General features: G+C 42.4%; 1 protein-coding gene across 1 annotated transcript in view; it reads left to right on the top strand.

Annotated features, from left to right (window-relative positions):
- Nucleotides 1-21,510, top strand: part of vav3 (vav guanine nucleotide exchange factor 3) — a gene marked incomplete at its 3' end in the record, with an annotated part of 121,564 nt that overhangs the window by 36,815 nt on the left and 63,239 nt on the right. Inside the window, exons 3-8 of the mRNA XM_084048134.1 lie at nt 10,286-10,344; nt 12,642-12,707; nt 15,863-15,971; nt 18,102-18,203; nt 19,537-19,608; nt 19,937-20,040. Of these exons, the coding sequence (XP_083904260.1) occupies nt 10,286-10,344; nt 12,642-12,707; nt 15,863-15,971; nt 18,102-18,203; nt 19,537-19,608; nt 19,937-20,040 (512 nt within the window). The remainder of the gene's footprint in view (nt 1-10,285; nt 10,345-12,641; nt 12,708-15,862; nt 15,972-18,101; nt 18,204-19,536; nt 19,609-19,936; nt 20,041-21,510) is intronic.

Genomic DNA, 21,510 nt, shown 5'->3' with positions numbered 1-21,510 from the left:
GCTGATGTGCTGTCAGGAGGCACAGCCTGTGTTTTGCCCTGGCACTCAGTCAGTGCCTCCAACGTACTTCCACAGCATGGTGCTATGGAGTATAGGAGCTATGTACCTTCACACTGACATTGATGGAGCAGCAACACCAGTGTGAGGCTTGTTTGATGGCAAATCTGACTATTATATGCTGTCAAATAACCAAAGAGGGGGGAGGGGGCAATTGGAAAGGAAAGAAAAACAAAGGTAAAACAAAAGAAATACATAAATATCCTACTATGAATGCTCAAAATCTCTGTGTACGTGAATCTGTCCTTTGTGTATCTCGAGAACCAATCGACCACACAATTTATGGGCAAGCCCATATATACATAAAAGGGTCAAGGACAGACAGATACAGAGATCTCCATATTATGGGCATAAAAGGGACACAGACAGACAGATGGGTACAGCAGGTACTCTGACAACAGGTATTACATAACCTACATACTGTACTGTATGTGCAAATGTGTGCAACACGTGCGTGTGTGCGTGCAAGCGTGCCTGTGTGTGTTTATTCGAGTTATGTTGTGTGCACAGATGTTACCTTGCCTGTCAGCGGTGTGCAAGGTTTGCACATCTGATGTGTAGTATACATTGGAGACCCGCGGAGGCGTGGACAATGGACATGAGCATGCAAGTGACATTATCGTGTGTGTGTGTGTGTGTGTGTGTGTGTGTGTGTGTGTGTGTGTGTGTGTGTGTGTGTGTGTGTGTGTGTGCCAGCGTGACGGATGTGTGAGTGCGTGGGTGACAGTACGCCATGGGAACAGCTACGCCGAGGCTTGTAGGCAATGTGGGAGTGAAGGCTCCGGGGAATCTGCTTTAATACTCAGGGAATGTGTGAACACAATGTAGGTGTAGGTGTGCTACAATGTGTTAGAATCTGTGTGTGTGTGCGACTGTGTGTGTGTGTGTGTGTGTGTGTGTGTGTGTGTGTGTGTGTGTGTGTGTGTGTGTGTGTGTGTGTGTGTGTGTGTGTGTGTGTGTGTGTGTGTGTGTGTGTGTACAGTAGTTGTCCTCGGGGGCTGCAGGCTGTGGGCTTTGATGTGACGCACCTTGGCAAAGACACCGGCGCCCTTGTCTTTGACCTGAAGCTGTCAGCCGGGATGGAGTTATTAGCTTATCACAGCACGAGCCCTTAGAGAGAAAGAGAGAGAGAGAGAGAGAGAGAGAGAGAGTGTGTGAGAGAGAGAGAGAGAGAGAGAGAGAGATAGAGAGATCTTTTATCTTGATGCTTCAGTGCGATATCGTTGCTGTATAAATATATATCTCCATATTCTAACTTTTTGTGTTTTTTTTTCTCGTAAATTAACAGTCATCATCATACTACAGAATCCCACAAAGTAGCAGATCCACAAGATCTGCTACTATTGATGCTTTTGCATTTGAATCCTGAAAAGTAACAGTTTTGGACATATGAGGTTTCCATCCGACAGAGACGATATGCTTTACCACTTTAATACCAACGCTGTGAGCTGTGAGAGTGAGAGAGAAAGCTAAACAGATAGATCACAGATATACTGTGGCTAATGTAGATATAGCAAGATGGCGAGACTTGATAAATGGCGGAAACCCATGTTGCAGAGAGTGGATCTGAGAGACAGCCATGGCCCTGAGGGCGCAGGAGACCTGGTGCATGTTAAACCAGTGTGTAATGGACGGGAGAGAGAGGGCTAAATGATTGAGAGCATTTTATATAGAGAGGGAAATCGGCGATGAAGATAGAGGGCGATGGTGAACGTGTGTGGCATTCCAATTGAGCCCAAACATGTGTACGTGACTGAGCGCTGCTATCCGTAAATCCCAAATGCTCTAATTATGTATCATGGATGTTAATGAGCCATGGCTATGATTGGCAAACATTAGTAATTCTCTCTCTCTCTCTCTCTCTCTCTCTCTCTCTCTCTCTCTCGTCTAAGCCAATCAGCTTTTTATTGGCCTTCTTTATGTGAATTGAGTAATGGAGCATTGTACCAGGCCAGCTGTGTTATGTCTGCATGCTTCTTCTGTACACACCGCTCGGTGTCACACACACACACACACACACACACACACACACACACACACACACACACACACACACACACACACACACACACACACACACACATACACACACACACACACACACACACACACACACAGCGCTAACAGCATACAAACCACAGAAATCGCAGAGTTCCCCACAGCCCGTACCATACACATAACAGGTACTGTACACGTGCACGCACACACGCACGCACACACACGCCACATTAATTGCATCCAGTCGCATACACATGTTGTCCAACAACATGTGCTATAGAGATGCTTTTAACATTGAATGGTATTGTCCCCTTCTGTGGGCAGTGTTCATGGAAATAAGTGTGTTCTTTTATGCCCCAGAGAACGAAACCTCAATTATTTGTCACATGGCACAATAAATGGAAAAACAGAGGAGGGTGTTACATTTTATGTCTCTCTCTCTGTGTGTGTGTGTGTGTGTGTGTGTGTGTGTGTGTGTGTGTGTGTGTGTGTGTGTGTGTGTGTGTGTGTGTGTGTGTGTGTGTGTGTGTGTGTGTGTGTGTGTGCGTGCGTGCGTGCGTGCGTGCGTGCGTGTTACTTTTCCTCACCATGTCAACAACTGAACCACTAGGCGTTGCCTTCAAAACACAGAATAAGGTTTGCGGGACTGTTTTGCACAAACACATATTTGAACCGGGGACCCCCCACCCTGACAAGCACTCGGAATTGTAGGCATTATATTTAGTTTGACTCAGTTCCATAGATAAACGTTGTGAAAATAGCTGAACTGCAAGCTCACAACGCCTCGCACCACGAGGCGTTGTGAGCTTGCAGTTCAGCTATTTTCACAATGTTTGCCTCTTTCTATTCTGGCCAATTTGCACACTAAGCTAATCATCTGGAGGGATTTTGAAGTTGCAGTATTGTTAATTCATTTCTAGGCTCATCTGTTGTTGAAATGTACAGCTATTCACTTGATTGATTTTACATGTGAAAAACGTGTTAAAAAATTATAGTGACGCTAGGGTTCAAGTGGTTACGAGTTTGGCACTCCGATGATGTTGTGCCTCTTGACATTGTGCAGTTTGAAGAGGCTGATAGTAACACTGTGTAAGGCTGGGTGGTTTCACACATCTACAGTATGTTGTTGTGGTGGTTGAGTGAAACCTCCCCCAGAGTTTATCACCGTACAAGCTCTGTAGATTCATATCTGAGGCCTCTAGCTGCGTGTAGTACTGCATCCATAGAACATTGGTTCTCAAAGTGGGGTCCGGGGACCCCCAGGGGTCCTTGAGGGAGTTCCAGGTGGTCCCCAGCTAAATGATGGATATTAGGAACCAAATGGAACCTTATGGGTCTAACGGGTCCATTTGGTTCCATTTGCACACTCTCAGAATTAAATTAATATTGATTTTACAATATAAATTGGAGTCCCAGAGATAGAAATGCCATTAAATGGGGGTCCGTAGCCTAATGCATGTCAAGCTGGGGGTCCTTGAAATTAAAATGGTTGAGAATCACTGCTAGAGCCGTAAGAATCTCCTCTTATGGGGGTCCCTGGCATATATTTTCAAATGAGGGTCCGCGGGCTAATAAGTGTCAATTTGGGGGTCCTTGACATGAAAAAGTTTGAGAACCACTGCCATAGTGTACACCTCAGCTCCTACATCCCCAGCATTGCTCACACAATCTGACTGTACACAGTGAAGTACTATCATTTAACTCAGAGAGTGTGCAAATTAAACATAATTGTCAATTTTCTTTTCCAATTGTCCAATTTGTACAGTCTCGGAATAACAAATGGATATTTGAACACAGAGGAGCTGTTGCCTAATTTAGGCTGGAACACACAACGGTGTCGCGCACCAAAAATAGTAGCCCTACAAGCTGACAATTTGAAGGTCTGCTATTTCCGACACCGTCGACACGCAACACAAAGTATAGTAAAGCAAAGTTGTATAACAAAATATGAATTGGGCTTTAGCGGGTCCATTTTATTACTTTTTTTTCTTTATATTTTCATAATTTCTGCTTCATAGACACAGTGAACTGTGACAGGAAAAGTGAGAGAGACAGGCTATATGACATTGGGCCAGCTGTGGGAAGGAATGTAGCCTTATTTATGTGGTATGAGCTCTTACCAGATGAGCTCAGGGTTTGACTGAGTAGAGTGAGCGTGAGTTTAGCATTTAAATACACCGCCCTATTAAAAACCACATTAACCCGACTGTCCCTATTTTTAGCATGTCATTATAAGCCAAACATTTCTATGATTTTATTTTATTTCCCCCCCAAAAACACATTTTCTTCCAGATATATACTGTACAGTTTTTCTCAAAAATATCATAAAACATAGTTGATCTACAGTACAAGCTCACAACGCATCACATTGTGAGTATGTCATGCTTGATGGAACTGTCTGCCTGAACTTGGCTCGCTTTATGTGTGAGATATGCATAGTCATATGCATGCACACACACACAGACACACACGCATGCACACGCACGCACACACACACGCGCGCGCGCACGCACGCACGCACGCACGCACGCACACACACACACACACACACACACACACACACACACAGAAAGTGCTCCTTTCATCTTCTCAGACACCGTCCTTCATGCTGCTTTTAATTGGTCTGGTCTGAATCCCATTTGGCCCCATTAGAGCCCATAAGTTTATTAGCCTCCATCAAAGAGCTGGGGCTCACTGTCTTCCTGATTGTCCTGTTCCGCACTCTACACTCTCCTCCCATCGGACCCACCCGCCACCCGCCACCCACCCAACACTGAACGTGTACACTATATCAGCGCTTCTCAACCTGGGGTCCTCCGAATAATTTGCAAACACTAAGATTTTAATGATAATATATGAAGATATTTAATAACATCAATAATGATTACAAAATAATAATAATGTAAAAAAAATGTATTTTTTCTTTAAAACCTAATTTCTTTAAAAGCAATCATGAACCAAAATTCAAAAACAAAAATACCACGCTCTGCTCTTGCTCAGCAGCATCCGTTTTATTCAAATTGACATGACGTTTCGGTCCCTCTGGACCTTCATCAAGCATCTTGATTATGCTTATCCTGGCGACTGTTCACAAGCACTTATAAACACATGGCCAATGTGGCTGGAATGCATTTGTGTGTCTTATATTGTTGCTGTTGGGCAGAAACCTCTTATCTCCATATATGAACTTTTTTTTTTTTTTTGTAAACGAATGCCCTACTTGATCATACTACATCGTCACAAAAAAGCATCAAATGTAGCAGATCCGCAAGCTCGAAACGCATCGCTTCGCGACGCGTTTCGAGCTTGTCGATCTGCTGCTTTTGATGCTTTTGAATTTGAATCCTGAAAAGTTACAGCTTTGGACATATGAGGTTTACTTTCCACCCGACAGAGACGATAATAGTCATCGAAGCAAAAAGAAAACCACCGCACTCCTCTGATCATGATCCCCCAATATGGTCGCCCGGCATAAAAACCTGGAATATCTCCCAAGGCAGCGCTCAGCACACAGTAAATCTTCTGGCTTTTCAGACAAGTTGTACCTGCGCCACGCCAAGACAGCTGGCTGGCCTCACGATCTCACTTCCTGAGAGAGAGAGGGAGAGAGAGAGAGAGAGAGAGAGAGAGAGAGAGAGAGAGAGAGAGAGAGAGAGAGAGAGAGAGAGAGAGATCCCTGCGGATAAACAGAAGGTCCACAGGACCTAAGGATTAAAGGGGGCAGATTTGTTATGAATATTGGACGCCACACTATTATACTGTATGTCAGACATGGTCTTGAATATCTGCATTCCAATTATAAATAAATACAATAGTAGGCCTATACAATGTTTCATTGTGTATTTTAGCACAATGCTTCTCAAACCTTTTCATGCCAGGGACCCCCAAATTGAATATATTTGGCCGCTGACCCCCATCTGAAAATAAGTTGTGCCAGGAGAAGCAAAGATTTGTGTTAAAATGTTTTTTTTTTTTAAACATTTTTTTCACTAATGTTCAAGATTTGTGAGCTTGTAGATCTGCTATTTTTGAATAGCCAAATTTTAAAAGGTTAAATTGGTTAAAAGTATTGTGATACTGTATTAACACATTTTGCTGGGGACCCCCTGGAACCTCCCCAAGGACCCCTGGGGGTCCCGGACCCCACTTTGAGAACAAATGTTTTAGCGCACATGAACTACTCTCTTGATGTCAGTGGTGGTAAAGTCGTACAGTTAACATTTATTGGCTCGTCAGTACATTCATTTGGCTCGAATACTGAGCCACATTGATGAGCAGGTGTTTTTGGGCTTAGTGTGATGTTTCTGTTGATGGACACACCGAATGAGTCCAAATGTCTGTAATGACAGCTCGTTTCCAAGGTGATGTGTAAACAAGTCTCTCTTACAAGCCACAGTAGACCAGCTACTACAGATTTCAGGAAAGGCACAAATGATACCAGGAAATTGCTGCAAGGATGGCAATAAAGTCTGTTTGACTAGAATGATATTTATCACCATGTTATAGCTACTAGTGCATTAGCATCTCAAACACTATATAATTGCTTACTGCTGTTGAACATTAAGCACACAGTGTAAGGTAGTCACCAAACCATCAGCTACTGTTTTCAAAGTAGGGGCTGCAGCCCTCAGTGGGGCCGCCAGGGGGCGCCTGGGGGGCCAATTGGAAAGGAGGATATTACAGTTAATTTCAATTCAAATTCAATTCATAATATATTATGTGTCCGTTTAGTCACTTTCTACCTGGCGTCCCTATTTTGGGCACGTCGTTATTGTCAAAGTATTTCAAAAACATTTGAAAACATGTATGCTGGGACCCGTTGTGAGCTTGAGCTATTTTTATCTTTTAAGCTATTTGGCAATAGGGGGGACACAACCAAAGAGGCTATGGCTATTTGTCAATTCTTGACCTGGAGACGTTTGGGAACCCCTGTCCTATACAGTACTTCTTAAAACATCAAAGAAAGATGTGTAATTTGTGTTTCATGGGGCCACAGCACCCGTTCCACTTCTGTCTGTGATGATGAATTGTGTTGCTCCGCAACCGCAGCACACCGAACACAGGTCTCACAAAATATGTCCCTGGGAACTTTTATATGACGGCATAGCAGTGAAAATGAATGATTCCCCCTTTGTCTTCTATTGTTGCGTCGTTCGTCTGTCTCTCTGTCTCTGTATCTCTCTCTCTCTCTCTCTCTCTGTCTCTCTCTCTCTCTCTCTCTCTCTCTCCCCCTATTTTATTAATAGTGTGAGTAGTGGGGATGGGAAGGCCTGGTTATGTGATCAGTATCGATTTTCGAGAGCCTATGATTAAGTGGTAAAGTCTATATATGGTGTGTGTGTGTGTGTGTGTGTGTGTGTGTGTGTGTGTGTGTGTGTGTGTGTGTGTGTGTGTGTGTGTGTGTGTGTGTGTGTGTGTGTGCGCGCGCACGTGTGTGTGTATGTGTGTGTGTGTGTGTGTGTGTGTGTGTGTGTGTGTGTGTGTGTGTGTGTGTGTGTGTGTGTGTGTGTGTGTGTGTGTGTGTGTGCACTTCCACGTGTTAGTCAATACACGTCCCATCTAAAAGAGGAAGCCCCATTTTGAAACGCGAACCAACCGGCGTACAGGAGCCGTTATACGTTGGCTAACAGCATGAGGCCATTACCGGACGAGACGTGCGCCGCGCGGCTGTCAAGTGCAGCCAGACACACGTGATGAAGAATGAATTCATTCTGCATGCAAGTCTAATGATGCTTTCATCCTGTGTAGGTCATAGGCAGGGTCAAGGACATTGGATTTGCTGAGCATTACAGCGTGAAATTGGCATGTCGTACACTCGCCTATAATGACATTACAACAAGCTGGATCAATCAGTGCAAATTGTTGCCTTCTGACTGCTGCCGTTGAATGTAGCCGACTGCATTTTCTTTTTAAGCGTATTAACACAGCGTTTTTCAAACATTTGAACATTTTTGAAAATACAGCTGATCGACAAGATCACAATGCAAACTGGTATGAGGAAGTATAAAATAGGGCTTAATAGTCAGGAATGAACAACACCAACAACATAGATTTCACAAGCCCTAAAGCAGGGGTAGGCAATTGAGATAAGCCTAGGGCCAATATCACTCCCAGACATTCCATCGCGGGCCGGGCCTCCCCGCGAACATGCACGCGCGCGCACAACACACACAATTTTTTCGGGTCTAATTCGGGTCTAACTCGGTCTAATTCGGGTCTAATTTGGGTCTAATTTGGGTCTAATTCGGTTCTGTTTGACCAATATAAATCAAATTTTTTTCCGGTTTAAATATCAGCACAGGCGATTTTTCTGGTGATTTTTTTTTTCTCTCCATTTTCCTCTAATCTAGCTATAAAATGTTATAAATCCTTTAAAATGCATCGTGTTTATGAGTGCATGATTTCAAAAGTGGGTTCAGGTTCTATGAAATAAGTATTTATAATTATTTTAACATTAATTTTTAATACTTTTTTTATAACACTTTTCAGTAAATCATTCATACTGTATCTTTACTAATATGTGACTGATGGCACCAACAATGTGAACATTAACATAATTAAACCGAATTAAAAAAAAAAAAAATCTAAAAAAAAAAAAAAAAAAAAAAATTTTTTTTTTTTTTTTTCAAAATTATCTCACGGGCCAGATATTATTTCTGGGGGGCCAATTTCGGCCCGCGGGCCGCCTATTGCCGACCCCTGCCCTAAAGCAGTGGTTCTCAAACGTTTTCATGTCATGGACCTCCATGCTGACACCTATTAGCCCGTGGACCCCCATTTGAAACTATACTCCAGGGAACTCCATAAAGAGAAGACTTTTACAACTATAGCAGTTATTCTCAGCTATTTTAATTTCAAGAACCCCAGTTTGATATGCATTAGGTCACACACCCCCATTTTATACTAATTTGATCTCTGGGACCCCAATGTATCATCAGTGTTCATTTATCTCAGAGAGCGTGCAAATGGAACCATTTGGTTCCATTTGTACGCTCTCAGAGTTACAGACAGATAAGGGTCCATTTGGTTCAATAATTTGGTTGGGGACTCTCTGGAACCCCCTCAAGGACCCCTGGGGGTCCCCGTATCCCACTTTGAGAACCACTGCCCTAAAGCTTTGACCTGGCCTTGACCTTATCATGAACATGCACTGTACATGTGAAATCAATAGTAAATGCACATTTCCTATGAGCACTGCAGTTACATAGTTGTCACATGCGTGAGCTTAGTTGTGGCTTGTTCATTGTAGTTGCGAGGTCATAATTGTTGTAGCTACAGTATGACAATTATTCAGAGGCCAACCACAATAATGTACAGGTACTCTCTCAGATACTAGGTGAATGTTGTGCTGAAGTGTTGGAGAATGCTGCCCTCTTGTGAGATTTGTCATTAATGCAGCCGCAGTTAGAGGCTTAGCTGGCATGAAAGGAAAGATTAAATCGAGGCACCCTATGGCCATCTATTATTCTATTCTATTCTATTATTGAATCACTACAATATAAAGTAGAGTGTGAAAATTGGCCTGAACATTTTATTTCTCTGCATAGTTAAACAATACCCTTTCTTTTGGGTAGTGATACGATTAAGTGAAAAGACATAAGAGTGCTCTATTATGGTTATTATTGGCAGGGCTGGGTAGTGGTGTAGGCATGACACACAGTGTCTTTTAATATAAACTAATAAATACAAATATATAGGTCAGTAGTGTAAATTGTATTGCTTTCAGCCTCCGGCAAGCCAAAATAATTCCCCATCTTTTATCGCCGCTATGCGCAACTTAATGCCAGCTGGACTGGCCCGCAAATTATACTTTTAACCAGGGTTCTTCAACAGAGAGTCTGGGACCCCTATAGGGGTCCTCAGAGTTACTGCAGGACCACAATGGAAACAAGCCCTTGGGGCCTTTTGTATTATCCTTTTGGCATAACGTTTGACTGTACTACCTGTACTGTTAATAATAATCATGTTAATAAAGTATTCAATCAATCGATCAATCAAACAAACAAACAGGGGGGGCTGCCACATTTTTGTGTGATAGGAAGCCCTGCTTTTAACTGTGATTTACCCATTGATGTTTTTGCAATATTTTACCACAGCTCCGAATACCTCTTGGCTAATCACAATGCACGGTTGGAACTAGCTTTTGTATAATAAACGTATATTCCTATTGACAGGCAACATCAGGTACAATTCAGTATGCAATAACAATTATGTTTTCCTTCTATTGCAGGTTATGGACACACTGTCCAAGCTGTCCCATACCACATTGGCTCAACAGACTGGAATCAGGTAAGCCACCACTCACCAGCAAACATTTCAGCCACATCCAGTCAAAATAATATTTTTTTTATGACTTGGCGGGTTGCTTAATCCTTCATTATGTAATTCTGCCTTTAACGCATTAAGACCTAAGGCCGATTCTACAAGTGCCTTCTAAATCAGTAGTTCTCACACTTTTTCGTGCCAAGGACCCCCAAATTGATGTATATGTCCGCAGACCCCCAACTGAAAATGTTTTGTGCCAGGGACCCCCAGAAGATTTGTGTAAAAAAAATATAAACATTTTCAAGATGTTTCAAGATGTTTAAAGAATTGTTGTGATGGGCACATGGGCAGTACAGCCCTGTGGCACCAGTATCTGTGAAGGTGTGTAACATGGGAAGCAGTTACCTATAGATTTGGGATACTGATACTGATTGGACGTGCATGTTATTGTCACACTGTCATTGGCTGTCGTATGTTCCGTGCTAGTTTGATAAGAGACGTCAGTGTTTCCTTGTTCAGTGTGATTAGGTTCAGTGTTCAACAGCATGGACGGAGCGTCTCCCGTTCTGTGCTAGAACGAGCTAGGACCCAAGTGACATAATAATACTACCTACCTGTGAATTGTTACCAGCAAGTTGTATGTTAAAGTTAATGTGACGTTTATCATCATCCTGACCTGACCAGCATAATTGTAAAGAACTGTATTCGCCCACTACGCCCACCAAATTCTACTAACCTGGATGAACATTGTCGTGCCCGATGTACAGTACAAGCTGGCTGTGAGCTTGTACATCTGCTATTTTTGAATAGCCGACGCTCTGAGAGACATTTACTGTAAGTCCAACGCTAAAATCTAAAATGCCACAGATGCTCATGCTTTCCCAGTTTCAATGGTTTAAGAGGCAGAATTCCTGTCATTCCAGTTCGATAGCAAAGAGATTCTCTCTTTGAGGACCAACGCAGTTAGTATACTCTCATTCAAGGCAAACATTACAGTGGTCATTCGATCCTGTAGGTTTACACTCTATAACATTCGAAGGATCAGACCCTTCCTCACCCAGGAGTCAGCCCAGCTCCTTATCCAGACATCAGTCATATCAAAATTTGACTATTGCAACTCTCTCCTTACTGGCCTCCCGGCATTTGCACTTAATCCAACAAATAATCCAGAGTGCCGCAGCACGCTTGGTCTTCAACCAGCCAAAATGTTCACATGTCTCCCCCCTTCTCCGCTCCCTCCATTGGCTCCCAGTTACTGCGCGCAGAGAGTACAAAACACTGACGTTGGCCTACAAAGCAACCAAAGGTATGGCACCCCCATATCTTCAAAGCCTGATCCAACCCTACAACCCCTCCCGCTCACTCAGATCAGCTCACACAGGGAAGCTGTCAGAACCTTCGCTAAAACATCTGGGACAACGCTCCACACAGTCCCAGACTCTTCTCCCTTCTGGCTCTCAAACTATGGAATGAACTCCCCAATGCAGTTAGAACTGCAATCTTCCCCGTAATCTGAAGACTCACCTCTTCAGACGCCACCCGTAGTACTTGCCGTAGCACTTGCCCTAGCCTTTACGACCTTGCAGGCTTATGCAAAGGCTGAAATGTAACTTTAGATAGCATGTTATGTAGACAGTGCATACAAACTATACACACTATAGCAGTGGTTCTCAAACTTTTTCATGTCAAGGACCCCCAAATTGACACTTATTAGCCCGCGGACCCCCATTTGAAAAGATAAGCCAGGGACCCCAATAAGAGAAGATTTATACGGCTTTCTAGCAGTGATTCTCAACCATTTTAACGTCAAGGACCCCTAGTTTGACATGCATTAGGCTACGGACCCCCATTTAATGGCATTTATACCTCTGGGACCCGAATTTATATTATAAAATCAATGTTAATTTAACTCTGAGAGTGTACAAATGGAACCAATTTCCATTTGTACGTACACTCTCAGAGTTACAGAACCATAAGGGTCCATTTGGTTCCTATCCATCATTTAGCTGGGGACCCCCTGGAACCGCCTCAAGTACCCCTGGGGGTCCCCGGACCCCACTTTGAGAACCAATACACTATAGGATGCATCCTATAGTGTGTTTAGTTTGTATGTACAAATTATAGATGTCTTTTTTAGACTGATGATAGGTTCTTGGTTTACTTATGTATTAGTTTATTAGTAGATTACTATTTCTATGCATTTGATGTATTACCTTGTGTTGTCCTTGCCGCTCTGGATTAAGAGCGTCTGCTAAATGCCTAATTTGCAAATTGTATTATTGTATACGTTTTAATTGTGTCTGTTTGTTTTCCCTCCAAAGGGCGTTCCCTACGGAGTGTAGTGTGGAGGACGAGGACATCTACAATCACTTGGAGGACCTCATAGAGTAGGTCTCCTTCTCCTCTTCTTATAACCCATTAAGACCTGGAACTGTGTCATTTTTAGATTTGAGCTAAAAGCATTATTTTACACTTTGGGCTATTCAAAAATAGCAGATCTACAAGCTCATAGCGCGGCACTCGGTGCCGCGCTATGAGCTTGTAGATCTTTCAGCTTGTAGATCTTTCAGCTTGTAGATCTTTGAGCTTGTAGATCTTTCAGCTTGTAGATCTTTCAGTTTGTAGATCACAAAAATGTGTGCAACTCTTTGAATATATGTATTTTAACTAAAATCTTTGCTTCTGGGGGTCCCTGGGGGTAAAATATTTTGATGGGGGTCCGTGGCCAAATACATATAATTTTGGGGGTCCTTGACATGAAAAAGATTGAGCACCACTGATATAGAAACATACGTTTTTCAGAAAACTGCTGAGATTTAGGAGACATGTAGAATCGGCTTCAAGTCTCAATGGGTTAAGACTCATGTATATACTCTGTTGCACGACGGTGTCATGCTCCGAAAATAGCCGACCTCCCAGCTCACAACGCGCCACATGCGTGTTGTGAGCTTGTTATCTCCAAATGGAGATTTGTTTTACATGCATAGGTTATGGAGTACAACAATGTGAGTTTGACCTGTTTTGCATTATCCCTAGGGGTGTGCCGATACACTAATTTCACGAAACGATACGATACGATATTTGGCTCACAACTTCGATACGATTTCGATACGATACGATACGCACTTTTTTTATTATGAAAATATATGGAGGAGAAAAAAAGAAAATGCAAACAAATAATTCTGTTTTTGCATTATTCAGACATGCAAACTTGTAGCTTTTCAGCTACAATAGCCGTTTTGAATCCAAATAGTATGACACCTGACCCGAAAAAAAAACATGTTGTCACTCTTTTCACTTCGGGGCCGTTTGCATGCCTGATTATTATGATTGTGTAAAAAAAAAAAAATATATATATATATATTTTTTTTTTTCAAAAACGATATTTTTTTTTCCCAAAACGATACATATCGTCGCGAAAACGTATCGCGATATATCGCGGGACGATATATCGGCACACCCCTAATTATCCCCCATTTTACAGACTTGTTTCACGATGTCATGCACGAAGTGGCGTGAGCAGTGATTGGTCTATATTTGTCGGACATACAGACGTGCATTCCCGACAAACCCCCGTTTTAGCTGGCTTGGCCTTTTGCCACGACGTGAAATCTGGCTGAACTTTATTGCCCCTTCACGGGGAATTGGGCACAATTGTATCCAGTGCTGCAAATCACACTGTGAAATGATAAAGATAAAGATTGGAGGAAACCATCTAATTTTGTAATCACGAGCATTTTCTTAGGATCAGGAGCAGAACATTTCTGTGAGAGAGAAATCAGAAAGCATATATAATCGAAGTGACTATTCCTCCACTTGATCGCATTGTATCTGAGAGCGAAAACCTGCAATGTTCAAAAACTGAAACATTTGAAAGTCACCAACATCTATAATAGGTAACAGACAGGCAGGAACTTCCAAAACCAAATTCAGACATACTTAACAAATCTGTTATTTATAGAGTGGAACTCATTATCTGTAAATATTAAACAAATCAGAAGCAAATACTATACAAAAAAAATCTCTTAAACGAATACTTTGGAAGTGGAAGCTAATGGGGATCCGAATAAAGAATATAACAGAGGAGCATTTCCTCTTTAGCATTCTGTGGATTTCCCTGCAGTGATTTACTGCTGAGCTCTGCTGCAACAAGCCAGCGACCACATCGATGCTCTTACTGCTGAAACACTTTGACTGACTGACTGACGGACTGGTTCCCCTCAGTCAGGCAGTAAGTCGGTCCCTGGTGTCTCTGCGCTCTGGCTTCTGTTAATCTCTGACAGCCCAGAGTGCAGACAGCCCATGGCTTCCAACTGACAAGGAGAGTTTTGAGTGGTTGTGCCTGACAGTAGCCAGGTGGAGTGGATGTGATGAAGCAGAGCTGACCACAGTCCTCTGTGGAACACGTCAAAGTATTCGGCCCCCACATCTCTGCTCACTGCATCCGCTCAGCACTGCAGCAGACACAAGTATACAGCCTAACACGGATTTCTTTCGGTCCGATGCCGATCCTAGTTATGGAGAGTTCTAGTCCTAGTGGGTTCTCGATTTCTTTCTTTTTTTTTTACATTTCAAGGACCCCAATAACTCTGAGAGTTACAGACCTGTAAGGGTTGTGGGGAGAGAGTACGAGACCGGTGTTTCTCAAAGTTTTTAAGGACTTATTGAAAAAGACAGCGAGGTCGAAATGTCGTATTGCTGCTGTGAATAAAAATGTGAGCATTGAAAAGTGAGTTGCGAGCCCCCCACTTGTTTTCATTATTCTGTTATTCTTGTAGTCATAATTTCAAGGACTCCCATAACTCTGAGAGTGTGTCGATACAGGTTAAAAAGTCGTTAATAAAAAGGCAAGTAATGGCATAATATCAGTCTAGCTCTACACAAGTAGCCTCTATATGCAATGAGACGCATTGTTGCGTTCAAAGACAGACACGTACTGTACATGCACACGCAACCTCCCTGAATGCTTTCCACCGGTGGGCTTTTTCATTTTTGCGGACGCATTCTTCATTGCACATATACTGTACTGTCAGACATAATATGCACACACCAACGCATGCACGCATGCACGCATGCACACATATCCAGGCAGGGCTTGTATGTAGCCAGAGCCAGGTTGTGTGTGTGTGTGTGTGTGTGTGTGTGTGTGTGCGCGTGTGTGTGCGCGCGCGTTATCGAGTTATTCAAGTTATCACAAATTGTATCTCATATGGGGTTGAGGTAGAGTATAGCTTCCACTTTACACCCTCACTGACACTATCGTTCACGTCACAATTAAACCCACATGATTCTGAATATTATCTGATTACAATATAATATAATTATATCATACTGACATTCTGACATGAGGCATGAAAAGAAATGCCACAATTCTGTTGTCGTTGTGACATCTAACCCTACTGTGTGTGTGTGTGTGTGTGTGTGTGTGTGTGTGTGTGTGTGTGTGTGTGTGTGTGTGTGTGTGTGTGTGTGTGTGTGTGTGTGTGTGTGTGCGTGCGTGCGTGCGTGCGTGCGTGCGCGTGCGCGTGTGTGTGTGTTACAGTGAGAACGGGGTTGAGGATGAGGAGGATTTGTACGACTGTGTGTATGACGATGAAGATGGAGGGGAGATCTATGAGGACCTGATGAAGACCGAGGCTGTTCCTCCACCGGTAAGTTTACTTCCGGTAAGTTACGCAACGATTCATTTTCATACAAATAACTTTTGTTTTTGGTTTTGTAATCAAAAAATACATTTCTGTTTTCCTTTTATACAAGGCAGATATGACATATAACTTTCAAAATATCAATAAAATGGAAATAGCTAGATCAGCTATTGCTGCCATTTTTGGAAAAATAAATTTAACATGAAACGATAATGCAAAATAATTGTGATGATCTCTATAATAACCTTGGTAAATACAGGTTTGATTATTATTATTATTATTATTATTATATTATATATTCATTCATATTCATGATATGATCTTGGCGTTCAGGCTCTGCTAGAGAGAAATACAGAGATATATCACAACCCCACCAGGTGAAAACATAACACACAGGGGAAACAGAGCCCCCTGGTGGTGATGGGGTGGTGGTGAGGCAAGGAAGCTCAGTATGTGACAGTGAGAGGAGGTGAAATGAACCACTTATATTAAGCCCTTTATACTTTGTCGTACGACAATTCGATAAACATTTAAATTAGTAGATCTACAAGCTCACTACTCGCCGCATTGCGACAAACTTATCTATTTCCACTCTTTTTGAAAAAAATAAATAAAACCAAAAAACATGGTTAAATATGCTGCCAAATGTGTCAGCTGCTTGACATGGCACAGTTACATAACCCGACATAGTGGTGAGCCCTGGGGGTTGATATAATCACTTTCAACGTGGTATCCCTATGTTGGGCAATAAATAAATGAATAAGAAAAACATCTGAGCCATCTGAGCAGCCATCTGCTGGGCGAATGCAGGAAAGCAATTTCCCTCCCCCCCCGTGACCAGGGAATACTCCCTTTTCCTTTCCCTTTATTGAAACTCTCTAACTTGCCCTGGTAGTTTAATGTCACAGTTCAATTTGGTACCGAAGTTTGTAACATGATTAGAATAACTCTGCTCAGCTATTGAGGCCCACTTCCATTTAGCTGCGTATCAGTGTATAACTACTGTAACAGTTCAGGTGGCACCCGTCGAATCATTTCGACGGGTGCTGGACAAAAAGTGGCACATGTGGAGGAGAGAAAACTCTTCAATCGTCTCTGTCGATGTGGAAACCTCATAATGTCCAAAACTGTTACTTTTCAGGATTCAAATTCAAAAGTAGCAAGCTCAAAACGCAGCACGACTTTTTATGCTTTTGTGTGACGCTGTAGTATGATCAAGTAAGGGGTTAATTTAAGAAACAACACACAAAGTTAAAATATGGAGATAAGGGGTTTCTGCCCGACAGCAAATAAATACTCCCAAACAAATGTATTAAGGCAGACGCACAAGGTTTCGACCTGTCTTCATTATTGCTATTGTTTTATTGTTTATTATGGATTAATCCTCACCACAGTGAAGACTACTCTTCCTGGGGTCCAAACATTCACACTTCACAATCCAATTAAAACATAATACAATGGAATTCTACCATTAAAACAAAACAAAACAAAACAAAAATGATTGACACATTCACACATTCTATAAATGATTACATAGTATATAACTTTTTGGTTTACAAATCAAGAAATTACAAACAAGAAATTGTATATCCAATTACTCATAGTTCTAACATTAGATAGTCGTCAGGTGACAAAGACATCCAGCAGGTGGAAACGTTGTGCGTCTGCCTTAATACATTTTTGGGTGAGTATTTAGGACGGTGTGCAGACTTTTCTCAGTGTATAATTAGCCACAGAAAACGTTTGATTTACCTAAGAAAGTCCTGAGTCTTATTTCCGTTGAGGTCCTCTCACAAATAACAGAAAATAAGTTAAAAATACATTACAGTACAAAAGCACATGTAACTTACGCAACAATACAAAACATACGTAACATACACAGTACATACATACAAACAAGTGCTCCGCTATCTTTCCCTAGTCATTTAGCAACAACAAACATGGTGTGAACACTCAATTGTCTTCAGCCGGTTACACTCACGCGCGTGTGTGTGTGTGTGTGTGTGTGTGTGTGTGTGTGTGTGTGTGTGTGTGTGTGTGTGTGTGTGTGTGTGTGTGTGTGTGTGTGTGTGTGTGTGTGTGTGTGTGTGTGTGTGTGTGTGTGTGGTGTGTGCGTTTGCGTGCGTGTGTGTTTAGACATTCCAGAAGCAGGTAGAGACTGACATCAGGAGCTGCTGTCTAACAGAGATCAGGCAAACCGAGGAGAAATACTCAGAGTCGCTGGATTCCATAGAGAAGGTAGGTCAAAGGTATCTTGTATATCTGCTATTTTTGAATAGCCAACGCTGGTCTTAATTGGTTAACCACTTAAACTTCTGGTTCTCAACCTGTGGGCCAGGGCCCACTGGTGGGCCATGCAGATATTGGATGTGGACCTCCAAATAATTGGCAAAACATTTTAGTGATAATATTTTAGTGAACATTAATATCTAGAATAATCCAACGGTGGAGGAGATTAGCTGCTCACCGACAGACAGGGGCGGACGGACGGACGGACAGACAGGGGTGAAAACATAGTCTCCGGCCACACACAAAAAAAGTCATGGTATTTATTTCTTTAAAACCTTGAAAAGTGAGTTTTTATTGTGATACTGATAAATAGGATGTCAATGGTAGGCGAGTTTCTGAACTGTCCACAGCCCTACTCTGAGACACAGACCCAGTAGACTCCTACAATGAGCATCAGTGAGGACCAATTATATGAACATACTGTAGGTTGAAAATGGGTGAAGTGGTCCTTTAAGTATTTTTAAAACCAAGTACTCCAGTACTTAAACTGAAGTACAAATTTGACAGTGCCACTTCCACTTGTAGTTAGAGTAATATTTTGACCAGGAGTATAAATACTGTTCTGTACTTTGACTCTGTACTGGGGTTGAGCACTTTGTCCGGCGCTGTGCACCTGTGAGTGTAAATGTGACTGTCCTCACCTGTCCTCCTAGCCCATAAACACAGCTACTTGTCTTACCTCTCTGGTGTGTATTTATGTCTGAAAAGGAAAAAAAGATGCTTGCCTCATTTCCCGGCAGAATATCTGGGGTAGATGACTTCAGTACGAAGGTGGAGACGATGAATGTTGTTTGTGCTCTGCCCCGGTCCTTGGAGATGAGATGCAGAGATGGGATGGCGACTCTGTGGTTGGGCTTTCTTTGAGGAAAGAAATCATTATATTGCACACATAGCAATACGATTATTGTCCTGACCCAGACGGACCCCCTCCCTGTCTGTGTATTTTTTATTTTTTTTCTGCTGACTAAAGCTGTTACGCGTCTCGCTCGGTAATAGCCCTGGCAAAATGGCTTTCTGTTATTCTACAGGGAGGGACGGCAGTCTCTCTTTCTGTCAGATGTTTTGCTCTTTTTTTTGCACACTTCTATCAACTTCTACACACACACACACACACACACACACACACACACACACACACACACACACACGCACACACACGCGCGCTTGCACAGACACGCGCGCGCGCACACACACACGTCTCAGAAATTCAAGGAAGAAAATACTTCCTTCTCTAACAAAAACTTGTAAATGTACCCCCCCCCTCCCCCTCTCTCTCTTGCAGCACTTCATGAACCCCCTGAACAGAGAATATTTATCCCCGCTGGAGATGGAGAAAGTGTTTGTGAATATCCCGGTAAGCCTTGGACAATCCAGTCACAGTCCAATAACCAACGCTAACCTGGTTTTATAAATCACGAGAGTTATCAGCTTCCGGCGTTATTGCGTACGTGAAATAGACTCTCTCTCTCTCTGTCTCTCTCTCTCTCTCTCTGTCTCTCTCCCCTTCTCCCTTTCCTCTCTCCCTCTTCTTCCCCCTCTCTACACTGACAGACAGATAGAGTAGCAGATAGTAGATTCCATCTAACTTTTGTACTTTCATCCAAACAGTGGAACGAATAGCATTGTAAAGTAAAAACAAGTTTTATTTATTTATGTTTTCTTTTTAACCATCTGCCTCACAGGACCTGGTGAAAGTTCACCGAAGTCTTCTGCTGGAGATCCAGGACTCGATCCTAAACAAAAGTGCCCAGAACCTTTACCAGATCTTCATCACCTTTAAGGAGAGGTAATAGGCTGATGGCTCTGACCCTCTGCAGCGGTGGTTCTCAACCTGTGGGCCGGGGACCACTGATGGGCCAGTGGGCCTCCAAATAATTTCCAAAACCCTAAGATTTTAATGATAATATAACATTAATGTGAATAATAGTCAAAAAAGTCATGGTATTTTTTCTTTGTGATACCAATAAATAGGAACTATACTAATGTATATACTATGTTGGTTCCAGTGATCCAAGCCGGAACTCAATTGATTGATTGTTAAAATAGATAAATAAATCATTAAAAGGCATGCTCCCGGCCCACCCATCTGACCACTTAAGTGGTCAGATGGGTGGGCCACGAATGCTTTCGAGATTTGCAAGTGGGCCCTGATCCAAAAATAGGTTGAGAACCACTGCTCTAGTGTCTGGAATTGGTTGGGATTATCTGTCTATCAAGTGTGATTTATACTTAGTAGCGCGTTGAGTTGGGCACTGAAAATAGCAGTGGTGGAAAAAGTACTCACCTTTTTTACTTAAGTAAAAGTACCAATACTGCAATGTAGAAACACTCTGTTACATGTAAAAGTCTGGTATTCAAAATGTACTTGAGTAAAAATACAAAAGTATTGGCATCAAATAGTTTTCAAAATGTGTATTAAAATCTTTTGAAAATAGCCAAAGTATATATAAGGCTGAAGTGGTTTATATACGTTTTATAATAATCATCTAAATCTAAAGTAACTTGTAACTAAAGTTTTCAAGTCATTGCACTTGAGTAAAAAGTACAATATTTGCCTCTGAGATGTAGTGGAGCTGAAGTATGAGTAAAATTGAATTGGAAATACTCCAGTAAAGTAAAAGTACCTCAAAATTGTACTTAAGTACTGTACTTGAGTACATGTCCACCACTGGAAAATAGCCATTCTACAAGCTCACACTTGTAGATTTCGGTGGCATGGCGACACAGTGCGAAACCAAGTACTGTATAAATAAGCCATTAGTCTGTCTGTTTCTGTCTCTCACTCCAACTTTCTCTCGTCGAATCTCTGTATTCTAGGACCTCTCTCTCTCTACATTTACCCTACATTTACCCTGCCTGCAGCAATGCGAGGCAGTGTATTGTAATCTCGCTTGTCTGTGCGTGTCTGTCTGTGAACAACAGTTTAACGACATAATCATCCATGTCTCAGGGACAGGGAGTTATAGAACACGAAAGAAGCTTGATTTGCACGTCTAGCTGTGTTTATCCAGTCTGTTTCTTTTGGTTTAGTTTAGTTCTAAATGCCTCCAGACAGCCTTCCCAGAGGACGTATGTACATACATACATACATACATACATGCATACATACATACACACACGCACGCACGCACGCACGCACGCACGCACGCACGCACGCACGCACGCACGCACGCACGCACGCACGCACGCACGCACGCACGCACGCACGCACGCACGCACACACACACACACACACACACACACACACACACACACA

Source organism: Gymnoscopelus microlampas, assembly GCF_963454915.1.
Source record: "Gymnoscopelus microlampas genome assembly, chromosome: 22".
Taxonomy (NCBI): Eukaryota; Metazoa; Chordata; class Actinopteri; order Myctophiformes; family Myctophidae; genus Gymnoscopelus; species Gymnoscopelus microlampas.
The sequence above is the reverse complement of the archived record's forward strand: the minus strand, read 5'-3'. Positions and strand labels throughout refer to the sequence as shown.